We start from the raw sequence: 14,346 nt of genomic DNA on the forward strand, positions 1-14,346 counted from the left end.
TGTGAGCCACGTCAAGCCATGATCACAATCACACTGTGAGACACTGTGACTCTCACCACCAGACCTACTCGGTGTCCGAAGCACAGTGACCCAGCCAGGTATCATTCCTCTTATAATCTTCAACTGCTGCACAGAGAATGTCTCAGTCTACACGAAAGTCCCGCACACCCATCCTTATGCACTACAACTGCACGGCTTCCTTGTTTCCTGTCCTCAGCACTCCAATTCCATCACTTCACAGCAATGTAATCACACAGAAAACTACTTTTAATAAGAATGGTGATGCATATAAGTGCTGAGTGTATCAGAAATGTTTACTACAATACTCTCATCTCTTTATCAAGCATCACAGGAGCGGTAGGGAATGAGCACATGGTTCATCATCTAGAAAGAGTAGTACAAATTATCAAAGGAGAGGGTCAGTTTGTTCAAACCAAAACATGGGATTGGATTTAGTTTCTATTACTAACTTCAAGGTAAATAAACCTCACATTATCAAATACAGTAACTTTATGTTTTATGCTTAATTCTACTTATATATCTACATACATATATCTATTATGTGTAAGAGTATAAAAATAAACATTCACACTTAAATAGTCCTTAATAGTTAAATAATATTCAGCAGCAAAAGGCAAAGACATCTGCCTGTAAATTCTAAACATAATATGTTTGAAGAAAGAGTCTAACAATAATCTGTGTAATTCTTACTGATGCATTTGAAAGCTAGTTATTTTACTAGACACCAGACTCTACTATTTAAAGCTAAACATTAAAATATCACAGTATTTAGGACACAGTAAAATCCCAAAATTACTATTTAGCTATATAATTTTCTGACAACCTGTATCAAAGTACAGTTTAAGATATGAAGATCACCAAAAATCAGCATGAGACATTGTACTAAAAATTATAAATCTGTTTCAACACTCATTCAGTATCTACCACCCAAACCACATTAGACGTAAAAGACAGGAAGGTTACTTGTTCCCAGGGGTAACACTCTACGTGATATTCTCCTCACAGATATAACACCATTGCTTCCCTAAACTAAACAGCCATGCATTCTTGTAACCCAAGCACACACACTTTAGATAACTACCACTTTCTCTTTTATAATTACCTTTATTGTGCCAGGGAGAAACCTTAAGTTGGGTGGCAAGAGTGTTCAGTCTCTGAGTCTCCTTGGTTTTCTTCTGCCCTACCCAACACAGGGTTCTTATTTTGTACACACCCGAGAAGGCCAAGAACTTCTCATGTAGCCCAGTCTGTGACCTCAAACTTGTAACCTTCCTGCATCAGCCTGCTAGGATTAGAGATGTGAGCACTGCACCCAGATCTCTGATTTCCTTTCAATGAGAAAAGTGTCCCCTGGGCTCAAGGTAGTCTATATATAAGAGCCAAAAGTAAAGGCATCAAGAAGATGAAGTGTTAGCAGGGAGCAATGAGCAAGAGAAATTCAAACTTAGCCATGCCTTGTAGTACATGCTTTTAATTCCAGAATTCAAAAGGCAGAGGCGGGAGGATCTCTCTGAGTTCAATGCCAGCCTGGTCTTCATAGTGAGTTCCAGGCCAATTAGAGCTACTTTAAGACCCTGTCTCAAAATAAAGTCAAATAAAAATCACACTCAGAAACTATGATCTGACATTTCTATAAAGTTGAAGACAGTGCATAAATGATAGAGCTTGTTATGAATTTTTGCCTAAAAACCATACACACTAAAAAGAATGACACACAGAGGAAAGCCATCTGACTAGAGTATCAATACTTACTCAGTACTTACAGATCATACCTTTGTAATGGTGTTACTTTGTTCTTATTCTTATCAACTGAACCCGTAGATAGCTGAAGAAAATTGGGATTTAATTTATATAATTCTTGGAGGAGCTTCTGTTCATACTCTTGATGCTTACCCGCCTAATGAAAGAAGAAATTAAAACTGCAGTGGGATTCAAAAAAAAGTCAGGTATGAAATGCTTGGTTCCTTTCTGAATTATTAAAAGTACCATCAACAGAACATTAGACTTTTCAGAGTCAAAAGAAACATGAGGATGATGCTATCAAACTTTAAGAACAAGTTATCGCGGTCAAGTTAAACTACAGATATTCCATAGGCCAAAGCATTCTTTCAGCGCCCTATGTCAAGAACAATTTTACTTATCAATGCACGAGAAGGTCCTGAGATAGCTCAGTGGGTAAAGGCTCTTGCGGGCAAACCTAACAACCTGAATCTGATCCCTGGAAAACATGTATGGTTGGAGAGAACCAACTCCCACAAGCTATCCTCTGACCACCACATATGTGGTATGCCATGTGAGCATGTACATGTGTGCACTCATATACACATAACTGAATAAATAAAATGTAATAAAAATTTAAAACTACTTCCAGTTTCTTCCTTACCACCGAGTTCTCTAATAGGTCACTACTGAGTTTTCTGATGCCACAGTTAGCTTTAATCTCTTACAACCTAAAATCTCTTAAGACGGGAATGTCAACTGAGGGACTGTCCAGATCACAGTGGCCTGTGGGCACATCTATGGGGATTATCTTGCTTGTTAACTGGTGTAGGAGAGGCTGGCCTAGCCCACTATGGACAGTACTATTCCTAGGCAATAAAGGAAAACTAGCTATTTATAAGCAGGTCAGCAGGAAAGGAAGCAACATTACTCCGTGAGTTCTTGCCCTGACTTCCCTCAAAGATGAACTAAAAGCTATAACCCTTTTCCTCTCACAAGTTGCTTTTGGTCATGCTGTTTGTCAGAGCAAGTAAAAGGAAACTAGAACATCTATGATTAAACAAAATTTATCATAGATGGCTGTACTTAGAGATCAACAGCATAATGAATTCACAGTTTTCTTACATTTCCCTTCATCTTGACACCAGGTAAAAATGCCATTAATTTGTTTTTATTATCTACTCCCTAACAACAATAAAATGAAAATTAATGTCTTAACTCTAAACCAGGAGTGAGCAGCCAGTCTCTTGTTTTAGAAACAATGCTTTGCTGGGCAGAATCGAGTTACTCATTTATACACTGTGGGTCCACATGCTTTCTTGCTACAATGTTAGAGTGAAGGGTTACAATAGAGGCAGTGGAGCACAGTGGCAGATGCTACAACTGCCTAGAAATCCTAAGATACTTTATGAGGCTGGCCTTCACAGAAAACTTGCTGGCACCTGATGTATATACAAAAAACATCTGTCAGTGTAGGCAGTGTCACAAATGGGACAGGAGAAATCAGGCAAAGATTCACTGAAGCAAATTGTAAACAAAAGTAAATGGCAATGAAACCCCTTCTGAGTAACTTTTTACCACTGCCTATGTGTCTTAACTAAAAGGACATTTCATTTACTATGGGAATATCAACAATTTTAAAACTGTGACATAAGTATATGTTGCAGCAGAATGAAAATACAACAGAATAAATCAAGTGATGAGGGGGAATCAAATCATCTGACTGAGCACAAACAACTGCATCCTCTGCAGCACATACTGCTCTGCTTCTTACTCTGACACCCAAGCTGGCTACTCAATTTTGAGCTGTATAGCAACAAGGAAAAATGGGTTTTGGTGGTTTGCTATGATACAACTTACTCAAATTTTCTTTACATACTGAGAAATATTTCAGCAAAGAAACTATCAGAATAAATTTTAAGCTCATGTAAAAAGAATGTGTTTTAAGATTCTCTCTGTGTGTGTGTGTGTGTGTGTGTGTGTAAATTTTTCACCTTTAAAACCTGAACCACCTATAAAACTCTTTCCATTATCAACACTTCAGGAGTTATTATGGCTTGGCCTGATTCATAAGTGATTATGGTGTAGTTCATACAAGCAGTTAAAATCCCACCACATGCATTTTCCTCTACTGTTCAATGACAAATTTACATGGAGATCAACCTGGATTTGGAAATCCTTAGACAAATTTTCACTGTAATAGCACGTGAGTGTTATTAAGTACATGCTCCTTTATATCCAGTTTGAGATGCTATCTAGATTCAAGGTTATTCCAGGAGCTAGGGGACTGACTCAGTGGGCAAAGTGCTGCTGTGCAAACATGAAGGCCTGAGTTCAGGACTCTGTGTATATGTGAGCAAAACAGAATGTGTTTGAAAAAAACAGTAGGACATCAGGGACTTCTTGAGCAGCCAATCTCAGATCAACCAAACAGCCTCTGTCAAGCCATCCAGAAAGACACTCCATGTGTACCTATAGTTTCCAAAGGTACATGTACCTTCATATACCCATATACACCATACACACATGCACACATACTCAGAAAACAGTTTCATTTTGAAAAAAAAATCACTCATAAACAAATAAAGCTTTAAAGTACTAACTGAAAAATCTGTATTTGTCTGCCCTGTGAGTATCATTATTTTTAACACTGATTTCGGATTTCAAAGACAATACTGTTAAGAATCATCAGTTGTTTATTATAATGGGACTTAATCTGCATTAACTCCAAGTCAAAAGAGACAAAACTTCAAGCTGTTTACAATCTGATTTAAAGGAGCTCATATATTTTCTAGCTTGACCTGGAATAAAAAGTAGCAATGAATGCCCCCCACCTTCTAAATGAGAAGTATTTCTGCAAAAGTCCAGCAAAAGATTCAGCAACAATCTGAAGTCCTCATCTACAAAAGGGAACCGCAGCATTGTGCTTTGGTATCCTCCTCACTTTAATATGCCGTATGGTCAACCTTTTTACTTGTAAAAGCATGTTTATACTACAAATTAAAAGGAAACAGGAGAAGAGGAAACGTAAAAAAGAAGATAGGATATTAAGCCTTCAAGTCACCTTTTATAGGACAATGACTACCTTGTGGACATTATCAAGAGACTCACTGCTTGAAAATGATATCAGCATTATTATTATTTTTCTAGACCACTCTATAGAGAGTAGAAGTAAACCAAAAGAAACAAAAGCAAAAACAACAGCAACAACAACAACACAGCTACAGTCGGGTGTGGTGGCAGCTTTAATCCCAGCACTCAGGAAACAGACAGACAGGTCTTTGTTGAGTTCCAAGACAGCCTGGTCTACAGAGTGATTTCCAGGACAGCCAGGGCTACAGAGAAAAACCCTGTATTGAAAACAAACAAACAAACAAACAAAACACCCCAACTAATTAATTACCTTAATTCCTTGGCCCTCACACTGCTGACCTTCTCCTTAAAGTACACTCCTGGAAGTGTTTCCTGTGGTCAGCTAAGTTCTCTTTTGAATAGATGCTAGCGTAGTAAAGCCTCTGGAACATCTTGCTGATGAATTTGCTGATTTACTAAGGTAGTTTTCTAATTTAGCTGACCACAGGCTCATTTTATTGTAACCATGTACTCAGAAGAGACATTTTATGAGATACTCTGGAAAATGTTAGTTTAAAGTAATATTGGGTTTTCAAAAACTCAAATCTTTGTCTTTGTCTTTAGAATTTTAACTTGAAAAGTCATTTTGTACTAAATTGGTTATTCAAATGCGTTTACTACCTGCATTTCCTCTTTTGTGAAGCTGGCTGCCTCATCTCCCAATTCATGTAGATACATGCAGTCAGGCTTTGGGCACTGCATGTTCTTTAAGAAATAACTGCAGTACTTTGTTGTACCTAAAGATGCCTGTAGGAAGAAGAGGGAGTAGGAGAAACAAGACTCAAAATATGAATTGATACCACAATGTGAATTTCCATGATTAATGTTTTTACTTCACCTAAAATGAGACACAGAACAAAACATAACTAAGAGCACTAGGAAGCTGAGCTATTACTGGTGGATATACTGTAGACGTTTATTTAGAAGATCTAGAGAAAACAGATATGGTTTCCAGAATTTACAAATTGAAATCTTCTCTAGGCACCTGTTCCATACTTAAGTAGTTCAGTACAGAAGAAGAGAGACTCCGTTCTCTAACTCTGTCATCCTTCTTCCATTTACATTTGCTGGGATTATTTGCCCAAACACAAACCAACAAGTCAGACCTATTATCTTTTTCTGATGAGAACAGTTCTATTTACATAAAATAAGAAAAACATGAAAGTCAGATTTTTAAAGGATTATCTCCTAAATAATGTGTATTCCAAGTAAATAAAATAGGGCCCTACTAAGTTAGTACTAAATAATTTGTGTATCACAGGTTAGTATGGAAACCTAAAAGACAAATCTTTAAAGGAAATGCCTTCAAAGTTACCATTTAAATGCCAGACACTTCTCTACTTTACAATCTTATCCCTTCCTCTTAAAAGACAGGAAAAGAATCAAAAGAAACATATTACCTTTAGTGTCCTGCCATCTACCACCACATTGTTGACACACTGTATTGCTCTGAGAGCATCTTCTGACCGGATATAGGTTACATAAGCACTGGCACTCGGACCCTAAAGTGAAGCATATCCCATTCCACTGTTATTAGTTTCAAATTAATACTGGAAAAGAAAAGTACTTTACAACCCGCCTACAAAGTTCTAAGGGTGTTTTGTTACCACTACTGTTGTTCATGATAATGGCAATCAATAACTAGAAGTAGTAGTTTTTGATATAATGTTCTTTTTTCTAGCTCATTAAAAGCTGTAAGTGGATTATAACACAAATTAAAAAATAAATAATATCTTCCCTTGTTTTTTCCCTATTTTTTAAAAGGAGTTTGACAGACTTATCAAAGTTACAAAAAAGTTTAAAAGTGAAACGTTTAAAAATTTTAAGACACTGTATCAAAGTAAATACTCTTAAAAATAAATACATCTGTAGAAGTTGTTAAGTAATGCCAGTATTACAAAGTTGCTCTATTAAGTTTTCAATATCTAAACTTCTTTCTGATTACAAATTATTATCTAATGATCAGGTTGCTGGTAGCAGACTAACCCCCCACCACCACCTTTTAATCCCATCAGTTCATTTTTGTTTTGTATTTCCCTCTCATTCTGTCAAGTAATTCACTGTAAGTCCTGAGGGATCAAATAAACATAAAAATTCCCCCAGCCCACCAAGAGCGGTTACCACACTGTTTAACTCCTTTGACCCTCAAGCTTTCTGACTACAGAGAGCAAATTTTCCTTCTGACAGCTCAGGTCAAGCCCAGATCTAGGGTGGAAAGGCAAAAATCCCTATAGTGAGTTACCTGTGAGCCTGCATATGATGTGCTATTATTGATGACAACTTTATGTATTTTACCAAACTTCCCAAAATACTCTGGTCGTTTTAAAACCTATAAAAGAAGAAGAAATAAGGCATAAACTGTTCCTGCTTTAATCATCTTTATCTTTTTTTATTGGATATTTTATTTATTTACACATCTTTATCTTTATAATGGGGACATTCACCATCCCTTAAACACAATGGTAATTTTTAAAGTCTCTAATTAATGTAGCTACCTCCTAAGAGCATTTATGTAGTTAAATTATAGGATATTTAAAAAAAAAATCTAAGAGCCATTCTTTTTTTAAATACTCTATAGGAACTAAGATTTATGAAGTTTTGCATTATTATGTCCTAATATTTGCATCAATAATCTATAGGATATTACCTTCATAAAATTAAACTATATTGTCACTAAGAGATGATTTTTATGAGATAGTAATGATCAAAATTATAGTCAAGAACAGAGAAACAAAGAACAGGCATAAGCAATGACATTTATGTCTCATAAATCTGTTGCATATTATATTAAGGCATTGTTTATAAATTCCAAACATGTTAACAGTGTCCCCTCAACTTTCTATTTCTATGATTTATCACTGTATGTATAATTTCCTATATCAGTAAATTTTATTTTGTAATTGTCTCATAGGTTGTTCCCTCCCCACAATCTTTACTGCTAAGCTACATTTGAAAAACTTACATTTCTTTGTCTAATTGTCTAAGTTACTTCTTAATGTGTACTTCGTATCTCTCTCCCCTCTGTTATCTTGTTATTTGAATACTACAGTATTCTAGATTTTCTTACAAACTTACAAAACCTTGGTTTTGGTTAATATGATCAGAATTTTACATGATACAAATCTCTCCCATGACTTATAATTACTTCAACATTAAATTTTGTTCTTTTCCTATAATTTTACACACAGCAACCTCTTTCTCGATGAATAGTCAGTGTTGTGCCATTAATTCTTAGCAGTATCCAACTTAATACACACTAATCTCACTATATTTTGAGTGTTTACAAATATAAGGTTATATACAGCCAATATTAATGGTTTTCCTCTCTTTTTCCCCCTTGACTGGCAGAACAATAATAGTAGCTAATGAAATGACACCTCGTCCCCATACTGTTTCAGAGCTAAAAAATGAAGAAGAAAATTGTCTGAGAGGGAGTTTTCTGGCCAGCAGAATTTGAAACTGAATTCAGTATTCCAGCTGAAAGAATATCAATTCAGCTAACAGCCTCATAGCTAAAATACCTGCTCCCCAAGGCTGGCAGCACACAGCTATTCTTCATCAGCAGCTCTTACCGTAAGTGAGCTTATAGTAGCAAAGGAAGCGCTGAAGGAGCCACTTTAGAGATCTGTGGAAGTTTTATTTGGGGGAAGACTTTAAAGTAAGAAGGAAACACCCCTAGCATTCAAAAGATGACAGCCAGGGATTCTTCCGTGCTCAAACTAGCCCTACCCAACAGTGGTTCCTGTATACCTTCTGAATGTCTTGTAAGACATGTATATAGCTATGAAGCCTATTTATAGTTAAGGGAAGCTAGAAAGTTCATATTATACCTAAAGTATTTCCTCCGTTTTGACATAAATTGAATTTATAGATAATATGTAATTAAGAAGTGACTATAAATACTATGAAATTTTACTAGTTGTTTTACAGAAATCATTTCATTGTACTGAGGTTGCCAAAACATATACTGTAACAATCTGTAATTTTTTTTTTTAAAGATTTATTTATTTATTTTATTTATGAATACACTGTCGCTGTCTTCGGACACACCAGAATAGGGCATCCAATCTCATTACGGATGGTTGTGAGCCACCATGTGGTTGCTGGGATTTGAACTCAGGACCTCTGGAAGAGCAGTCAGTGCTCTTAACCGCTGAGCCATCTCTCCAGCCCCAACAATCTGTAATTTTAACTGCCACATTTAGTGATTCTACAAATCAGATGGAAGGTTATTTTGTAGTGTAAAATCACAACTTCAAGAAATTTAATATTAACACAAATCATCTGACAGACAAGTTAAAAAAGAAATGCATAGTCAATAGGTCTAAGGAAGAGCCTAAGAACTGACATAGTAAACTGCAAAGTAATACTAATGCTTCTGGCTTAAAAGGCCAAAGATCACAGGTAGGTTCAAGAGTGCCTATGCCCAAGCACTTACATGCAGAAAAGGTCTTTTCATCATTGTTTCCTGGATATATATGTTTTGAAATACATAGGTAGAAAGATTATACCATCAAAAATGTGTTTCTAAGTGTATTAGTGATTACTGAAAACACTGAATTGTTCCATTTAGTAAGTCTTTTCAAGGAAAGTGGAATGTCCTTTAGAGATTTTGTTCATAGTTTTAGTTTTTAATCTAAGTGTCCTATTCATATGTATACTTCTTGACTTATCTCAAGGAGTTCTTCATCCTTGTCTTTTGAAGATGTTATATGCAAGGATGTTTTTATTTTTCTCTTTTATGAAACATACGTTGTCTCCTGAAACTGGAATACTGGCATCCTACCTAGTCCAAGAACATTTAGAGCACAAGGGAGATCAAGAGCTTAGCCTAGTGCAAGAAAACCTGTGTTGTCGTCATTAAGATAGAAAAACCAGTGGCATATGTAGCCAGGGAGGTAGTCTGTCATAAAGTCATGCAGGTCTTTATAAGGGATTTGAGTTTTACTCTGATTAAAAAAATGGAAAACAACTGTAAGAAAATGAAGAGTACAATCTGTTTGGCTATGGAATGGAGTACAAGCAAAAAGCAAACTAAGGAGTCACTATTTAGGAAGCAGTGGTGCCTGTGTCAAATGTTCTTGATGGGCTGAGTTAACTGAAGTTATTAAGAAAAAGAAGGGTAAGGGGCTAGAGAGATGGCTCAGCAGTTAAGAGCACCGACTGCTCTTCCAGAGGTGCTGAGTTCAATTCCCAGCAACCACATGGTGGCTCACAACCATCTGTAATGGAGTCTGATGCCCTCTTCTGGTGTGTCTGAAGAGAGCAACAGTGGTGTACACATATAAATAAAATAAATAAATCTTTAAAAAAAAGAAAAAAAAAGAAGGTAATGTTTCATTCAAGAGCAGTTGTACAATGGAAGTAATCTGGGGGCTTTGGGAAGTTATCAATACAAGTCTTTCCCCAAAATTTTGTAATTCAACTACTCTATACCACATAAGAATAATGCAGGTAAAATGCAAATGAATGTGACCTAACAACAAAAAAAGATGTTTTATATAATATTATAAAAAAATTTTTAAGTGGATAATGAACTACTTTTAGAGTTGAAGACCACTGGTTTAGAAAAATAGTTTCTGGCAAACAATTGGATATAACGCCTTCATGGCAAATAAGATAGGTATAAAATACATTGACATGCCCATCTGATAGCCAAAATGGTACGTGTCATTCTACTCTTGAAAAATTTCAACAGCTCTGCACTACTGCCTTTAGAATAAAATGTACACTCCTCAGCACTGTTGGCAAAGCCTTCATAACTAAGTGCCACTCAACTTACCCCAACCACTGAATTTTAACCTTCCAAAGACTTCATAAAGATGTCTTTCTCATTCAAAAACACTTGGGCATTCCCTGTGCAGGAAACAGTTTACCCCAAAGACAGCAAAGACCAGTATACCTTCCCAGCAACGGTCTGGGGCTATCCCTATATGCCACTAAAGCAACACAGTGCTCCTCACAGACTGTTAACTTTTGCAGATAAGCAGGCACTGTTTTGTATCCTCTGAATGCTTAGTGTCTTACATAGTGCCTGCATGGTACAGGTAATCAGTAGATTTTTAAATAAAAAACTTAGTCATGTTAGTATTACATGAAAAAAATACATAAAAATCTAGGTGTGGGGCTCATAAAACAGAAGGCTGAAACAGGGATTTTCAAGAGTTCAAGGCAAGTAGCAACAATAGATTCTGGTCTTAAAAAACAAAAACATGGATGTGTACATCAATAACATAAAACAGGCTTTTACAGTAAAAGAAATGCAAAAAATTTAAGCATTGCATATTAACACAAACACTAGATTTTGGCTAAACAACTGATAAAATGAAGGCAGAAATATTCTTTGGGGACATAGTTAAATATTCATGGACACTACTAAGAGAAACAAAAGGTGGCAATCAGATGCTGCACAAGTGAATAAGGAATGGATTAACAAAGCAGTCATCAGGACAGAATACACCAAAATAGAAGACCTACCATAACAAACAAGCCACTCAACTGTCTGCCTCAGTTTCTAGTGCAAACTCTTGAATGCTCTCTAGAGCTACCATATACCTGGGATACTATCTGACCTTATTTGCTGCCTAGCTAATACTATTAATTCTCAAAGCTGGTCTTAATTATCTTTTGCTTAGGGAGGTTTTGGGGGGTTTTTCCTTGTTTTTGTATGTGTGTTTTCTCTGCATATATGTACGCTCACCATATACATGCAATGCCCTCAGAGCCAAAAGAGGAGTCGATTCCTTGGGAGTGAAGTTAAAGATGATTGTGAGCCATGAAGGTGCTGGGAACCAAACTCAGGTTCTTTGCAAGAGCAATAAGTGCTCTTAATTGCTGAACCATCTCTCCAGTCCCCATCTTCTCTTTTCATAAATGCTCAGGCATGTGTGAGCACTTGAATTCTGTCTTCCCCACTAGCCTGTAAACTTGCTATTGAGTATACTCTATGACTGGCTTGCTACCTAATTTATCTTCAGTATCAAGCATTGTATATATTCACAAAACTCAAAATTTAACTAGGAATGAATATCTCCACAAACCTGAAATTCTAGGACTTTTAAGATATATAATTACCTCTTAATTGTCATCAAATTACCATAGCTCTTAAATTATTTTCTATTGACTAATAAAAGAATACATCTGATAATCTACTTGTAGACGTGGCTCCGCATTGCTTCCAATACTAGAGCTAGTTAAACTAAAGATACATAAATAAACAAAAGGTAAACTCACACCCAAAAGCTCTCACATCAAGATGAAGTCCCAGGAAGTTACCCAGGTAGCAATTTCAGAAAGGCAAAGTAATCAGGAAGCTAGGGAAAAGTAGCAAAGGATAGAGTGGGCCAGAGCGCTGGCTCCGCAGGGGCGACAGCTCTGGCTGTGCATATCGGACAACCTGAGGTCTAAGCCTGGAAGTCAGATAAAGGCAAAAGAGAACCAGCTCCACAAAGTTAGTCTAGGACCTCCACATCATGAATGTATGCGCCCTCAACAGCATGGAAACACACACACACAGAGACACACACATACAGACACACACATACAGACACACACAGAGTAATAAAACATTTTCATAAAGGCAAGGTTGAATGGAACAAAGAGACAAATTAGTGCAAAGGTTTGGTCATGTTCAAGGGAAGTGGTCAGAGGAGGTGGGATTCTGTCTGCCTGAGGAAAGTAGAAAAATGGAAGCTTCCAAACAAAGGAGAAGTGACTGCTCAAGTGATACTGTGGGTCTAAAATGAACTCTTTCTTTAATATTTCCTTTTCTGTTTAAAATATTTTATTTTTGTTTCTTGTGACAGGATCTTACTTCTTTAGCTCAGGATGGTCTGGGACTCATTAAGTAGCCAGGTTAGACTCAAACCCATGACCCTCCTGCTTTAATATCCTGAATGTTCAGATTACAGGTATGAATTCTTGACCAATCCCTTTGCAGAGAAGCAGGTCTTTTCACTATGATATAAAACACCAGCCACAGTCCCTGGACCTAGAATCCTAGTGATTCTTTGTGTGTAACGGCAGAGGCCAGGAGAGGGAAGTGCATATGTACCACGGTGTGTGTGTGGAGGTCAGAGGACGGCTTTGCAGCTTTGCAGAATTACTGCTCTCCTTCTCCAGTTACATGGGCTCCAGGGACTGAGCCCAGGTCGGGCTTCCACAGTAACCACCCTTACTCCTCCAGATCCCAGTAATTAACTGAGTTGCATCCATTTCTAATGCTCATGAGGTTGTTTCAAGTAACAGCTCCCTAAGATCCTCTTCTATTGATTTAGAGGAATTTTAAAGCCTTAGAACAAAGTCATCAATCAATGAATATATACTTTTCTAGTCTTTACAAAAAGAGAAGTAGGTTCAGTTATGGTTAGATATGAAGTTAACCGCCTAAAACATCATATACTGAAGGCCTGGTCTGCAGCTTGTAGATATGAAAACTATGGCCTATCAGTGGTCAATTTGCTGCTGGATTCATAACTGAATGTATTACTGGGAGGTGGTACAAGTTATGTGAAGTGGGTCCCATGCAGATGAAGTGGGTCTCTGAGGTGTACCTTTGAAAGGTATCTTGTTTTCACCCTCATTTTGTCAGTCTTTCTGTCTGTTTGCTGCATGAAATGAGTAGCCTCTTCTGTCACACTCAGCTTCTGGCAGGATGATCTATCTAACCTTTGGTCCACAGCAATGGTGCTAGCTAACAATGGACTAAAACCTCAGACAGAAACTATGAATCAAAATACATCTTGTGTTAAGTACACTCCACTATCCAGCCAGGTATTTGCCCGTTAGTGAAAAGCTGTTGGAAGGGGCCTAAGAGACTGTTCTAACCCGGAGCTAAGCCCAGCATCATGAGAAACACTCCTCAAACTCACTTCAAGGACTCATTCTAGAAAACTACAAATTCAGCTCTCTCCTACTAAAGCGAACATTCTAGCTAACACGAGCTTCAATTTTCTTTCCCAACAATCTTATAAGCCTTTCATGGTATAGTGGAATTAAAAATTAACAGATGCAGATGCAAAGCCCACAAGAAAACATGAGCTCAGAGTAACTTTGGTAAGCCTAACTGAAGAAGGAGAAAAGAGAAAGGTTAAGAGCCATCAATCAGGGAACTGAACCAGAAAGGACTTGGTCTCTCATTTCACTTAGTCAAACTCTCCTTCTTTCCCTAAAGTTTACTTACAATGACAAATGTAAAGAATGATGATACAGTACAACAGTTCTGAATGAACAAGAGTTACGACTTGGGGAGGACTGAGATAGCTCAGGGCTAAAGGCACTCACTCTTGGGCCTGTTGACCCGAGTTTGATCCCAGAACCCGCACAGTGGAAGGAGAGAATGGAGTCCTGCAAACTCCTCTTCTGATCTTCACACATACACTGAGACACACACACACACACACACACACACACACTACAATTTTGACAGCTGGTTAAGATTTCTTATTAGGTTCAAGTAACTTTGCCTTCAATTAC

The 14,346-nt window shown here is 37.1% G+C and overlaps 1 protein-coding gene across 3 annotated transcripts in view; it reads right to left on the reverse strand.

The window, feature by feature from the left end:
* Window positions 1-14,346, reverse strand: part of Cnot4 (CCR4-NOT transcription complex subunit 4) — a 108,221-nt gene that overhangs the window by 40,609 nt on the left and 53,266 nt on the right. For all 3 annotated transcript variants that reach the window (XM_028768459.1, XM_028768458.1, XM_028768460.1), the window contains exons 4-7: window positions 7,115-7,201; window positions 6,273-6,374; window positions 5,494-5,619; window positions 1,794-1,918 (exon numbers count right to left, since the gene is read on the reverse strand). In XM_028768459.1, coding sequence (XP_028624292.1) covers window positions 1,794-1,918; window positions 5,494-5,619; window positions 6,273-6,374; window positions 7,115-7,201 — 440 coding nt within the window. The remainder of the gene's footprint in view (window positions 1-1,793; window positions 1,919-5,493; window positions 5,620-6,272; window positions 6,375-7,114; window positions 7,202-14,346) is intronic.

This window comes from Grammomys surdaster, unplaced genomic scaffold (assembly GCF_004785775.1).
Source record: "Grammomys surdaster isolate TR1022 unplaced genomic scaffold, NIH_TR_1.0 186, whole genome shotgun sequence".
Classification (NCBI taxonomy): domain Eukaryota; kingdom Metazoa; phylum Chordata; class Mammalia; order Rodentia; family Muridae; genus Grammomys; species Grammomys surdaster.